This window comes from Mastacembelus armatus, chromosome 12 (genome assembly GCF_900324485.2).
Source record: "Mastacembelus armatus chromosome 12, fMasArm1.2, whole genome shotgun sequence".
NCBI lineage: Eukaryota > Metazoa > Chordata > Actinopteri > Synbranchiformes > Mastacembelidae > Mastacembelus > Mastacembelus armatus.
In genome coordinates, this window is record NC_046644.1 from 2,480,421 (window position 1) to 2,494,981 (window position 14,561).

Consider the following 14,561-nt stretch of genomic DNA (forward strand, 5'->3'; position numbering starts at 1 on the left):
TGACAGAAACCGAATAAAAAAAAAAACAGGGATTTCCTCCCGCCATCAGCTTAATTTGAACTTTCATTGATATAGTTCCTCAAAAAAAATCCAGTGTTCAAGGGAAGAATGCAGAGATAATGTAGTCACTCCATTTCAAAAGGCTTATTCCCAGTAATCCTAACATTGGAAGCCTGTAGGGTATTTTAATAATTGTCAGTCCCTTTATTCAGTATTTCTTAAAAGCATGATATGGTATTTGGTTTGCTCCAGGTTCACGGAAGACTTGTTAAGCCAACTAAGTCGAGCCAAAAAAAATCATAAATAATGTTTTATTGAAATTACAAAAATGGAACCATTCTCTGGTACACATACAACTGTTGTATTGAGCTTGTCAAGAAAGTGTACTGTTAATGTACAACTGTGATACTGCTTACAAAAGCCACTGCTGTAACAACTCATTGCACTAAAGACAATGATGAGAAACTGCTAATTTAAATGCTAGTCTAAGATGGACACTTGTTGGAGATCTGCTGTAAACAAAACATCTGAAGTGACAGGATACTTTAAAAAATAAATTAAAAATAAAGTCTATAAATGTCACTTACAGTAAGAATTACCACAGGATTTAAGGCAGGATGCTGTAGGATGGGCTCAGCAGGTTCTACAGTATGTCAAGTTTTTTTAACCACAGCAATTAACAGTTTGCATCCCAATTCAACACAGTCATACTATGAGGAGAAAACTAGCCTTTCCAAAAACAACCATGATAATTAAACTGCTACAATTATACTTAAAAAAATAAGTTCATTTAAACTTGTATAACCAGCATTGCTCAGTTTAAATGTTTTATTTGCTTCAGTTGGATACATAAATTAAAAATGAAACTATTTTGTTATCACTTAAATCTAAAAATTTCTCATTGGATCTAGAGGATTTTTCCTTTATGACAGAAACCCTGTGCTACTCTAGATGCTGTAGGCCTGACAGGGACATTACTTTCTTATTAAATGTTGCATATAAATAGGTTTGAGAGTTGAAATCCCCAGAAAGTGGAGAGGCAAGAGAATGGAGAAAACTCATTAGAGGAAGTAGGGTGTGGTTGTTCGAGGAGGTATGACGCGCTCGGAGTCAGGAACGGCCCGGAACAACTTGGGCTCTCGTCTGTTGACATCCCTGAAGACCATGATGGATGCAATGTTTCCGCAGCGGTAACAGTAGTTGGGTGCAGACCATACAGTAACCAGCTTCTCATCAAACATGAACTTGTAGCCTTCATGAACCAGCTGATGTGCACGGCAGATGAGCTTCAGATTGTTAATGTGCACAAACTAAAACGAAAGAGATATGATTCCATTTAAAGAAAATATAAAGTGACAAAAGAAACTATGTATTTCCACAGAAATGGTTTTGAATGTTCACTATAGCACACCTCATTAGTAACCTTGGAGCCAAATAGCCACCCTGCACCCCGGGGACTGATAGCCCAGGTGTCCACATCTTCTGGATCTGACCACACAAGATCGCAGAAGGCCCCTTTGTGGGGAATCTCCTGGTTGCGTTCAATGGTGCGGATCTGGTCCAAAGTCTTGATGTCAGGTGAAAGACCACCATGGACACACAGAACCTGTTCATCTATCAACTGGAATTAGAGATTAAAAACTTTTTTTAGAAATCCGACAAAACAAAAAACACATTAAATGTAATCTGATCAAAATCTGGATGATGTTTAATTAGGAGTTTCTGTGAAATCTGAGGCAATAAATGTCAAGTTTATATGGGGAACATTCCAACGTAGCCTTCCTTTTATTGCTCCACTATACAGCTCAATAGTCAGCTGTGGAGAGGCTCTTGAGAGACTAGACTGATGCACTACTCAATTTTTTAGTCCTTTTTGTAACTTCTTTTTCCTTGTTGTACACACTCCTGAGTAATGTGAAGCTGTCCTGCTGTCACTGAGTATAATTAACCATATCAATGGACCCTTAGACAACAGAATTACTTGCATCTTGCCCATTCGTCTTACTAGAAAAACACTGCACATTGCTGATTTATAAATTATTGAGCTGCAATATGACTGCCAAACTGTGTGCCATGTTTACATTTCATCACATTCATTCTAAATATAATGCACTAACTTACTTTGAACCTCACTCACTACAACCCCGGTACAGGTCAGCGCTGCACTATCATCAACCGTGCCTTTGTCTTGAACATTGTATGGTGTACTGTCTGCACTGCTGGATCACAGGCACTCATCCACTTAGTGTAATTTAGAGCTCTTAGTCAAAGTACTAGATAGGTGTAGGAAGTATTAGATATTTGTAGTCTTTTTGTAGATTTTGAATTGTTTTTATATAACACCACGACTGAGAACACTTTGTTTTGCTACCCACTGACCTACTGTATGTGGTTGAAATGACAATAAAAAGTTAACCCTCTGGGGTCGACGCACGCGCCGGCGCGTTTTGACGCATCTTTTTCTGATAAGGCCGAAACAAACTTAAATTACTCCATCAATTCTGATCGTACAGATAAAAGAAGCATATCATTCAAATCTGTAAAGGGTCTAGTTTTAGTGGTATACCATCATAATAACAACAAAACCTTGTGCTTTTTTTAAATAAAGAAAGCCGACAGGGTGCGCTCTCGGACTTTTCTGTCTCTGCCATTTCTCTTCACAGACGCGTAAATAGAACAACTAGAATCTCAGCGAATACTTGGCTCCTAAAAATAAGAATTATATGGCTAGAAAGCTTGAAATGTTTTTGAAATGTTCTTTTAGCTTGTCCTTAGAGTAAAAACACTGATTTTAACTCAAATGAGGATCGTTTGGCTCCTCATTGTGTTGTATTGTACAGCACTAATCCGTCCCATCTACATTGACTGAAAGGCTCATTATGCGCGCCTTTGTCTGGACGTTCAGTGCGTCTTTTGTGTTCTCAGGTAAATCACATGACTATTCATCCTGAGCCACACCCTCTTGCATATGGCCTTTCTGGACAAAAAGTGTCTTAGAAAATTTAAATCAGTGTATTGTTTTCTGTGAATGTGTGAACAAGATGACATTCACAGCACTCTGAAGTAAACACTTTAGCCTACAACATGCTGGTCTCCAAAGTCTTGTGAACCAATGTTCTGTTTGTGTTTTATGGTCTTATTTCAGTGAGTAAAAAATTGTAGTTTTTCACTAGCCATGCATAAACACTTTTTTCTCAAAAACACAATACTGTATAAACTTGCTGCTCTCATATTATTGTAGCCAATTTTGTGCTGATTACAGTGTTATTAGACTTTAGACATTAATATGTTTAAAAAACACTGAAAAAAGCACAAATGTCAGGACATGTCAAAATTTGTCCAGGCCCCAAAAACCCCCTCAGACCCCAGAGGGTTAACTTAAATTTGTTTCTCTGCATTTTTCACCTCCACCTCTTCCTCAACTTCTATGCATTCCATGACACTGACCAAGGAGTAAAACGCACTCTCTCAGTTCTTTGTGGTTCATCTTATAAATTATGTAATTAAATTATGTATCACATCAAGTAATAAAAACTAAAAAAATTATGTCATGATATTAAATTAAGTGAAGGTGCAAACTCTATCAGGATATTTTTAAACCTATAGTTTGTTTCATTAGTCATAATCAGTGGACCAGTTTGTAAACCAGGGCCTGTATTCACAAAGCTTCTTGGAATCCTCTCAGAGAGCTCCTATCTTAGCCTAAAAAGTCCTAGCTGGGAGTCCAAGACAAAGTGATTTAGGAAACTTGTCAGAGTACGCCTGAGTAAGGAAAGTACAAAAACCTTTATCTTAATGAGGAGGTTGACCCCATTGCTAGGGATGATGCAACATTTCAAGAACTGTTATTGGTTGATCAAAAACTATCTGTAACGGTCTTAAAATGTGCTCTTTGTGAAAATAGAATAAATGATAATAGAATGGACAATGAAATTATAAAATGTTTACATTAAGAAATTGTATAACCATGAATACAGGCTACGTTATGCAAAGTTTCTGTTATAGGCCAAATATCGTAAAATTAATTAAAACAGCCAAATGTTGAAAGTGTTTCTACCAATTTCCACGCAGTAGTTGTTATATTTAAGTGTTTACACTTATTTACCATACTGATCTTATTACTTGTAAACCACTTGAGACTGATGGGAGCAAAATTGCTCACCTTTTACCAGTTTACATGACTTTTAAGTTGCACTTTTGGATGGAAAAGCAATCCATGACAGATGGAAGGAAGTAAAAGAACAAGAAAATCAAATTGGACAGAAGAGACTGGGAAACCAGAAGATTTCTGTCACTGTCATGACGATGTGAAAGTGTTTCAATAGTTTGTGTGATCACTATGCTAATGCAACCACAGAGGGACACAATCCAGTGTCTTCATGTGCCGGGTAAATGCAGAGGGTTGTGTCAGGAAGGGCATCCGACATAAAATTTCAGCCAAATCAAACATACAAATCACAAATATGAATTCCATACCAGATCGGTTGGGGCCCGGGTTAACAACGACCGCCACTGGTGCTGTTGACTTACAGGGTGCCAGCGGAAATTGGACTACTGTTGGTTGAAGAAGGAGAGGAGGAAGGTGTGTTCGTAGGCAAAGAGAGAAGAGGAAGGGCAGGAGTGTAGGACTTAAGAGTAGGGACTTTGAATGTAGGGACTTTGTCAGGGAAAACTAGAGAGTTGGCTGATATGATGGAGAGAAGAAAGGTGGATCTCTTGTGTGTTCAGGAGACCAAGTAGAAAGGTAGCAAGGCCTATAGATTAGGAGCAGGGTTCAAGCTGTTTTATCATGGCGTGGATGGAAAGAGGAATAGAGTAGGACTTATCCTGAAGGAGGATTTTGCTAGGAATGTTCTGGAGGTGAAGTGAGTGTCGGATAGGGTGATGAGTGAAGCTGGAAGTTGAAGGTGTGATGTTGAATGTTGTCAGTGGTTATACCCCACAGGTAGGATGTGAGTTAGAAGAGAAGGAGAAATTCTGGAGGGAGATGGATGAGGTGATTCAGGGTATCCCTAGTGGTGAGAGAGTGGTGATTGGGGCAGACTTCAGCCTGTTGGTGAGGGAAACAGAGGTGACGAGGAAGTGATGGGTAAGTTTGGTATGCAGGACAGGAATGCAAAGGACAGATGGTGGTAGACTTCGCAAAAAGCATGGAAATGGCTGTAGTGAACACATTTTTCCAGGAAAGGGAGGAGCATAGGGTGACACATAAGAGTCGAGGCAGGAGCACACAAGTTGATTACATTACATGCAGACGTTTCAACCTGAAAGAGATCAGTGACTGCAAAGTCGTGGCTGGGGAGAGTGTAGCCAGACAGCATAGGATGGTGGTGTGTAGGATGACTCTGGTGGTGAGAAAGATGAAGATAAAGAGGACAAGGGCAGAGCAGAGGACCAAGTGGTGGAAGTTAAAAAAGGAAGAGTGTTGTGTGGCTGTCAGGGAGGAGCTGAAACAGGCTCTGGGAGGTCAGGAGGTTCTTCCAGATGACTGGACAGCTACAGCTAAAGTGATCAGGGAGACAGGTAGGAGGGTACTTGGTGTGTCATCTGGAAAGAGGAAAGCAGATAAGGAGACTTGGTGATGGAATGAATAAGTTCAGGAGTGTGTTAAGAGGAAAAGGTTAGCTAAGAAGAAGTGGGACACTGAGGACAGAAGACAACAGACAGGAGTACAGGGAGATGCAGCGTAAAGTGAAGGTAGAGGTGGCAAAGGCCAAACAAAGGGCATATGAGGATTTGTATGATAGGTTGGACACTAAGGAGGGAGAGGTGGATTTGTACAGGTTGGCGAGGCAGAGAGAGAGATGGGAAGGATGTGGAGCAGGTTAGGGTGATTAAGGACAGGGATGGAAATGTGTTGACAGGTGCCACAAGTGTGATGGAAAAATGGAAGGAATACTTTGAAGAGTTGATGAATGAGGAAAATGTCAGAGAGCACAGAGTAGTAGAGGTGACTGTTGTGGAGCAGGAAGTAGCAAAGATCAGTAAGGATGAAGTGAGGAAGGCGTTGAAGAGGATGAAGAGTGGAAAGGCAGTTGGTCCTGACGACATACCTGTGGAGGTATGGAAGTGTTTAGGAGAGGTGGCAGTAGAGTTTTTGACTGGGCTACTTAACAAGATCTTGGAGAGTGAGAAGATGCCTGAGGAATGGAGGAGAAGTGTACTGGTGCCCATCTTTAAGAACAAGGGAGACATGCAGAGTTGTGGAAACTAGAGAGGAATAAAGCTGATGAGTCACACAATGAAGTTATGGGAAAGAGTAGTGGAGGCTAGGCTGAGGTCAGAAGTGAGCATTTGTGAGCAGCAGTATGGTTCCATGCCAAGAAAGAGAACCACAGATGCAATATTTGCTTTGAGAATGCTGATGGAGAAGTACAGAGAAGGCCAGAAGGAGCTTTGTAGATTTGGAAAAAGCGTATGACAGGGTGCAGAGAGGAGCTGTGGTTTTGTATGAGGAAGTCTGGAGTGGCAGAGAAGTATGTTCGAGTGGTGCAGGACATAAAGAAGCTAACTGGACTCCATGAGCACCTAGTAGCTCAAATGAACCAGCTGATAATGGATGGGACTCACCCTGAATGGCTGACTGAAGGCAGGACAGTCCTGATTCTAAAGGACCACCAAAAGGGAGTAGTATCATCCAACTCCCACCTGCCTCTGCAAAACGTGGAAGCTCCAGTCAGGCATCATAGCAGCTAAGATGAGTAAGCACATGGCTTGGCATACATGAGCAGAGCCAAAAGAATGAGATGAATTTGAATGAAAAGAATGGGCAAGAACACCAGGAGAGCAAAACATCAACTACTGGAAGATACAGCAGTCACTTGAGACTGTAAGACCAGATAGACCAACCTGTGCACCGCCTGCATAGGCCTGAACCCCCTCAGCCAGATCATCACTAAGACTGGCTTCATATACCGACTACGAAATGGAGCAACCACCAGACACCTCCTGTACATGGATGACATCAAGCTGTATGCCAGGAGTGAGCAAGACATCGATTCACTGATCCACACCACCAGGATATACAGCAAAAACATTGGAATGTCATTTGGACTGGATAAGTGTGGATCGGATGATAACAAAGAGAGGAAAGATTGTCAGGACAGAAGGAACTGAAAGCAGCGTAGCGGATGTTGAGGAAAACTACAAATGCCTTGGAATCAAATGGGAACCAAGAAGAAGCTGCAAGGAAGCAGCCACAGCCACATACCTACAGAGAGTAAGGCAAGTCCTAAGAAGTCAGCTAAATGGGAAGAACAAGGTCCAAAGCCATCGACTCCTATGCCCTGGCGGTCATCAGATACCCCGCTGGCATAATAAGCTGGCCAAAAGAGGAGATATAGGCCACCGATGTCAAGACAAGGAAGCTCCTCACATTGTATGGAGAGTTTCACCCCAAATCCAACATCCTGAGACTGTACATTAAGAGGAAGGAAGGAGGCCGAGGACTGGTGAGCGTCAGAGCTACCATCCGAAATGAAACAGCAAAAATCCATGAGTAGATCAGGAAGATAGCCCAGAGCGATGGAATATTGCTAGACTTAAAACCTTCCTCTTTGACAAAGGGTATAGTTAGGGCTGGCTTCAGCTAACCCTGAACCATCCCTTAGTTATGCTGCTATAGGCCTAGACTGCCCGAGGACCATCAGTACACTGAGCTCCCCTAGCCTAACCCTTCCCTTCCCCTCTCTTCCTCTCCTCCCCCCTCACATGTATATTCCACCATTGAATGTCACTAACCCTGTGCTCTCTCTCTCCCCTAGTTTGTGCTGTCTCCCTCTCTCTCTTTCTCTGTACCTTCTGCAGGTGTCCCCAGTCCTGGAGCTATATATCGATGATGTGCAGTTACTGGTCCCAGCAACCTTCAGTGTCTATTTGTTGTTTATTGTTGCTGTTCTTTTCTCTCTCCTCTATCCACTCACCCCAACCGGTCGAGGCAGATGGCCGCCCAAACTGAGCCCGGTTCTGCTGGAGGTTTTTTCTTCCGTTAAAGGGATCTTTTCCTCTCCACTGTCGCCAAGTGCTTGTTCATAAGGGATTTGTTGGGCTTTTTGTTTTAGTAATGTGCCTTGAGATGATTTGTATTGTGATTTGGCGCTATACAAATAAAATTAAATTGAATTGAAATTGAACATCTCAGGCAACAGAAGCCCAGAGCAGAGGGGGAGGAGCAAGAACCATCATGGAAGGACAAACCCCTGCACGGTATGTACCACTGACAGATAGAAGAAGTGGCTGATATTGAGAAGTCCTACCAGTGGCTGGAAAAGGCTGGACTGAAAGACAGCACAGAGGCACAAGAACAGGCCCTGAGCACAAGATCAATAGAGGCTGGGGTCTACCACACCAGGCAGGATCCCAGGTGCAGGCTGTGTAAAGATGCCCCTGAGACAATCCAGCACATAACAGCAGGTTGTAAGATGCTAGCAGGCAGGGCATACATGGAAGATGCTAGCAAGCAGGGCATACATGGAACGCCGTAACCAAGTGGCCGGCATAGTGTACAGGAACATCTGTGCCGAGTATAGGCTGGAGGGCCCAAGGTCAAAATGGGACCCACCTCCACAGGTGATAGAGAATGACTGAGCTAAGATCCTGAGGGACTTCCAGATACAGACCAACAAACAGGTGATGGCTAACCAACCAGACAGTAGTGGTGGACAAACAGCAGAAGAAAGCCGTAGTGGCAGATGTAGCAATCCCTAGTGATAGCAACATCAGAAAGAAGGAACATGAGAAGCTTGAGAAATACCAAGGGATGAAAGAAGAACTAGAAAAGATGTGGAAGGTGAAGGCAACACTGGTCCAGTGTTCAGTTTTTCTTTTTTAATAAATTTGCAAAAATGTCTACATTTCTGTTTTTTTCTGTCAAGATGGGGTGCTGAGTGTACATTAATGAGAAATAAAATGAACTTTTTTGATTTTGGCTGCAATGACACAAAGAGTGAAAAATTTAAAAGGGGTCTGAATACTTTCCGTACCCACTGTAATACACTGGAAGCTACACTATAAATCTGCTTTAGTACATTAAAAACATATTTGGTACATTCAAAACTATACATTATCACGAGTACTTACGACCATGGGCAGCCAAGAATAACAAACAATGGGGGAGAGAAGAGAGAACTCAAGCTGTGGTGTCAGGAAAATGAGTGGAGAACAGGACAGGTGTCCTGATGAGTAAGGCTACAACTAATGATCATGTCAGGTCCCGGTGCTGTCTAACAAGTAATTCACTTCGGAAACTTCAGGGACTACAGGTGGAAACTAGCAGTTCTGCTAAAACCTGACACAAAGCATATTTTCCTTTGAGATTAATGTATTGTTGTGTTTGTCCCTGTTAAAAATAAATAAATTCAAATTCAAATTCAAAAGATTGAGGCATCCTACACTGAAATCTAAAACTAATAAAGAAAAAAACCATTAACATACTTTTGTTAAACATAACTTGATATACTTATAAATATGTTTAAAGTAAAGTGGACTTTTAAGAAATATGCTAAATTACTAATTAAGTAATTATATCATTTCAATGTACTTGAAAATTTACTTTGAATATGCTTTTTTGTATCTGTAACTATTTTACTAATCTTGTACTTTGGAGACTTATTAAAAAATGTACTTTTACTATGTTTCAACACAAGCACACTAAAAGTATACTTTAGGTATGAAACAATATATTTATTTTTCACTTGGATGATCATTCCTATGAAAGAACTTTGCTCTGAAACATGGAGAAACAGTACAATTGGCATTTGCTCAGCTGTTTATTAGATTATATGCAATACGCCATAAAAAACCCTGCCGATAAAAATAAATGTAATAAAAAATGAAGTAAAGTGTACCATATTTGCATGTCTTTTGGAGTACTTGAGTAACTGCACTTCAATTCACAGATCACCCCACTATTAAACACTAAACACTAATAATATTAATTTTAAAAAGTACTGTACTGCATCATTATGGTGCGGTGGCTGTGTTGATTTTGGCATACTGAAATGAACTGAAACCAACACGCCACTGGAAGGTAGGAAAGGTAAGGTAAGCTATAAGCACAGAGAACTGGTCTTTGCATAACCACTGATGAAAATTCACAAAAATGTGCAACAGGTAAAGGTTATTATGTAACTAATATAAAAGAACCTTAAATGAACTTACAGCTGCCACAGTCAGCATGTCAAACACTTTCGTGCAATACCGCCAGGCATTTGCATTTCCATATTTTGTTTGGCACTCATCTAAAAATAAGAACAACATACACATGGCCATATCGTTAAATGACCTTGTGAAACATTTGCAGACATAAATAGCAACAGTGAATAGCATCTTACCCACCATAAAAGCCGTACACTTGAGTTATTTGTCTGCTTTCATGGTTTCCACGTAGAAGTGTGATACGATCTGGCCACTTTGCTTTTAGGGCTAGCAGGTGTGTAAAGGTCTCCAAGCTGTAATATCCTCTGTCTACAAAATCTCCCTAAAGGAACAGGGAAAGGACATCATCAAACTCTCCATCCATTCAAAACATAACTCAGTTGTCTGTAGGACACAGAGAGCCTAATACTGTGTATGAGCAATTGGGTAATATAATAATTAGAATAACTGTGATTACTTTGAACATGTTTACTACTCACCAATAAGTTTATACACTTTAATACATTGAAGCAGACATACCATGACATGACATGTTTTCAAATCTGTTTGTGTCCTGCGTTCAAATTAATTTAATCAGCCAAGGCTGCAGGGCATTAGATATCTTGTGCCATCTGTGAAATACTGAACAACAGCCCTATTAGATAGTGTGCAAGAGATAGTGCAGGGGAGGCTATAGCAGGGAACACAAGATATAACAGGGAGAGTCACCAGGAAATGTAATTACAAAAAACTGCTTTTAGAAAACACCTTTCTGAAACAGGACTGACCATCTGCATTACAGTGAATATAAGCAAAGAACTATAGCTCAGTGATGAGATTGGCTGACTACAAGGATATTAATCTCGGTAAATAAATCAGTGAGTGTGGATCAAAAGACTTCGTCTTACAGCTATGGTCAACAAATACTAAGCCATATTTGTGTAATGGCCTTAGAGGCTTTGAACTAGAGTGTTCATCTGTGTGGTTCTTCCCTGTTTTTTTTTCTGCAGCTGTTTACCTCTGCAAAGAGTTGACTGAAAAGCACATACAAATACAAGAGACCTGGTCTGGCTTGAACAAGTTATTAATCGAATTGGACTAAAACTAATTAGCTGGTAAAATCTCCTGCAAGTGACATTTGTCATTTTACTGGTGAAAGGACATGCTTTTTTGAAATTCTGGACATAAATACTCATAATCAGTCACTTCACTGTGCCTAATGTTCAGGTGTCACACACAGTGGATGAAACCAATCCTTAGGATCAGCTCAGGACAACTGTAATCTAGGCTAAAATCTCTCAACAAAAACTGCCAGAAAATTTGGTACAGAAGTCAGCATATGTGCATATAAAGGCAAAACCCTAATCATTTTTTAAATCACTGACAATTTAATAAAATGGTAAAGGAAAAAAATGGTTAAGGAATTTATGTTCACCTCAGAATGAAATGGAATAAATCTGATGACCTTTTGACTTTTCATCAACCTTTTCATCACCAGTTCAAATGTTCTCATTTGTCAAATTCCCTTCTGCCTCTGCTGTACTTCATTACTGCTAATCAGTAAATGCTAAACATGGTAAATATACTGTATAGTGCTATGAAACGTAGCAGATTTGTGTACATGTAGCAGTGTCACAGTGATTGTATGTAGTCTCACATAGACATGAGCAAGCGCATTAACTTTTTGCATTGTTTCAGTAAGAATCTGAAAGTAATATATTTATAACACTTGAATGTCAGACAATCAGATACAACACATCACAATGTCTATGCGAATAAGGGAAATAAACACCCATAAAGGGCATTACTGAAAAGGCAACATCTGCTTCACGACTTTCTCTTCCTCTCTGCATAACAAGAACATTTCTTGCTAAAATCAACATGGAGATCAACTGGAAGTTACCCATGGCTAAAAGCTTCTGTATTATTCTGATACATTTAATTCTGTTTTGACTTTGGTATATAAAGAAAACTTACACACTTACCATGAAAATGTAATTTGTTTCTGGAACCTGGCCTCCAGTTCTGAAGAGCTCACAAAGATCATAAAACTAGACAAAAAGGTTAAAAGGTAATTCTCTGTTAACTAAAATAGAATTGTTAGTATTAGGACTGCAACAAACAACTGTTTTAATAATTGATGAATCAATTATGTTTTCCACTAATCAATTAATAGGATTTCTACAAAAGAATATAAAGAATTTTGTTTTCAACATTTTATAGTTAAAATGTGAAACAGATTTTGATACACATAATAGAATACCCATGTCAGAACACGGACTATCTGTGTGACAACATTTAAACAAATCTTGAATTTTTATTACATTAAAAAAGGCACCTATACTATTCTATATTACTAGAATAGTACACTGAAAGCAAAAGTAAGTGGCGCATTAACCCTAATAAAGTGACATGCATTTGAACATTATTAGACATTAGTCTGGTAAGCTGCATGTAAAAACACAATTGTCCAGGGAACACAGACTGAATATTAGCCAGACTTTGTTTATGTATGACAACAAAAGCATTTACTCCACACCAACTCCAATCTGTGTCTAATCATCAGAACAATGGTGTGTGTGTGTGTGTGTGTGTGTGTGAGTGATTTCATTGTCGGCGGGGCTAAGACAGCAGCTAAATTTAAAAAAAAAAAAAAAGTCTGTCCAATTTACACTATAGCTGTCTTATGTTAAGTGTGACATGGGTCTCACCTAAGATAAAACAGAAATCTGTCTGCTCAGTAAGAAGTGCAAGTTACTGTGTCAATTTGGGAAACAACCCTTTCACTAGATAACTGATTATCTGACAACATTACAGAAAAACTAGAACAACATGGCACCACCACTATCCATTGGAGACATTATTCTAAACATTATTTAATTATGGAAAACATGACTGTCTTTTCTAGGGTAATGGTAAATGCCAATTGTCAGCAACATACTCAGACAGAAGCAGGATGACTTATTAATTTACCAATAATCATACAATAAAAATCATAAGTAATTATAGTAGTATATAAGTATAGTAGGTTTTGCTTTGCCCTGTATTGCTCATGCCATTTATAAATGCAAATACATATATGGCTTCAAACCCACCTCTAACTGAATACACACAGCTCTCTCAATATGAGCAACAATAACAGAAAACCCCTATTTATCAGTAAATCTCAATATTTTGGATGGCTTTATCATTTTAAAAAGGCAAACTAAGTTTGAGGTTAATTTATCTTCTTTGGATAGAATTTTAAAAAAAAAAATATCAGTTTGGCCTACCTGACCATGAATATCGCCACAAACAGTAACTGGAGTGGAGACTGGCTGCACATTTGATTCTTCAAGCAGCAAATCACAAACATAATCACATAGTCTCTGAAAAACAAAGCGTAACAGTGGTCAGTCAACCTGTTACAATACATTACATTATAACAGCACAATGCCGCAAGCTTACTAACGTTAGTCAGCTATTTCCTCCATGACAACATGACACAGCAGTGACGTTTTTGAGAGAAAAGAAAGTCAAATCAAATAAAAAAGATAAGTATTAAAGACAGATACAAAGTATCCACATAATATTTACTCCAGTGTTTTACTTCCTTACAAAAATATTGCATAACTAGGACGCCAAAATACTGAGATGCGATTAGTATTTGTTATTATTTTACTGTAGTCCGTATAACTAAGCAAAAATTCGAAAATCGAAATATTGACATGACTAACTTAACTCGACGTTAGCAGACGTGGTTAACTTGGAGAAGGATGAATTACAGATTTAACGTTAGCGCTGTGGTTTTCAGCTGCAGTCTGTGTTTTTAGTTAGATAACTTCGACTTCATATTGGAGCGCCTATCATCCAACATAACGCTAACGTTTATCATCTGCTGGCCTGCTGATGAAACTGGCTAACGAAAGGCTTCTGTTTGGTTTGCTGGTCCCGTGTTTCCCACCACTATGAACATGTAGTTAAGCCCAGTCCACATTTTCTCTGACGCTAGTCGCACAGTTAGTTTTCACTAATTTCAACAAACCCCGGCCGAGGTTAAATGAAGAGAATTGAGCTCACCTTTAGATCGTTTTCCGGCAGGTATTTGCAATGTCTTGCTATTTCAACGTACTTATCGAGGTCTAAAGGCGCCATTATCAAAGGCTGAAGCTAGAGCCTCGCTAAAGGAGCTAGCCAGTTCCTTCTTCTTCCTGTCACCTTTTCAACTTTAAACGCCGTTGTCAAGCTACTCAAGCAAAGTTAATCATATCCAGAAAAACCTTCAAAATAAGAGGAGGAAGTCGTCTAGTAACAAGGATCATCACATAGTCAGTTAATAATAACCATAGGCTATATAATAATAATGACCATGACTAATAATTTCAGGAAACGTTCTGAAAATGCCTGTAGTTTCATAGCTTTATTTCGAAGACATTAAAAAGACATCC

The 14,561-nt window shown here is 39.5% G+C and overlaps 1 protein-coding gene across 1 annotated transcript; it reads right to left on the reverse strand.

Moving 5' to 3' along the window:
* Positions 1-295: 295 nt before the first annotated feature.
* On the reverse strand, positions 296-14,351 carry ppp6c (protein phosphatase 6, catalytic subunit). Its single transcript, XM_026298222.1, has 7 exons — positions 14,194-14,351; positions 13,407-13,502; positions 12,120-12,185; positions 10,336-10,477; positions 10,159-10,238; positions 1,412-1,621; positions 296-1,310 (listed from the first exon to the last, which is right to left on the reverse strand). Exons 1-7 carry the CDS (start codon positions 14,266-14,268, stop codon positions 1,062-1,064), a joined length of 918 nt encoding a protein of 305 aa, XP_026154007.1. The 5' UTR covers positions 14,269-14,351; the 3' UTR covers positions 296-1,061.
* Between the last annotated feature and the right edge of the window lie 210 nt (positions 14,352-14,561).

Bases quoted from the DNA above. Each gene is read 5' to 3' on its own strand.
- ppp6c (XM_026298222.1), bottom strand. From the start codon at position 14,268: ATGGCGCCTTTAGACCTCGATAAGTACGTTGAAATAGCAAGACATTGC. The intron at 13,503-14,193 runs GTGAGCTCAATT...TTTGTTTTTCAG, and splicing joins TGCCGGAAAACGATCTAAAG to AGACTATGTGATTATGTTTG. The intron at 12,186-13,406 runs GTAGGCCAAACT...CTTTTTGTCTAG, and splicing joins GTGGCGATATTCATGGTCAG to TTTTATGATCTTTGTGAGCT.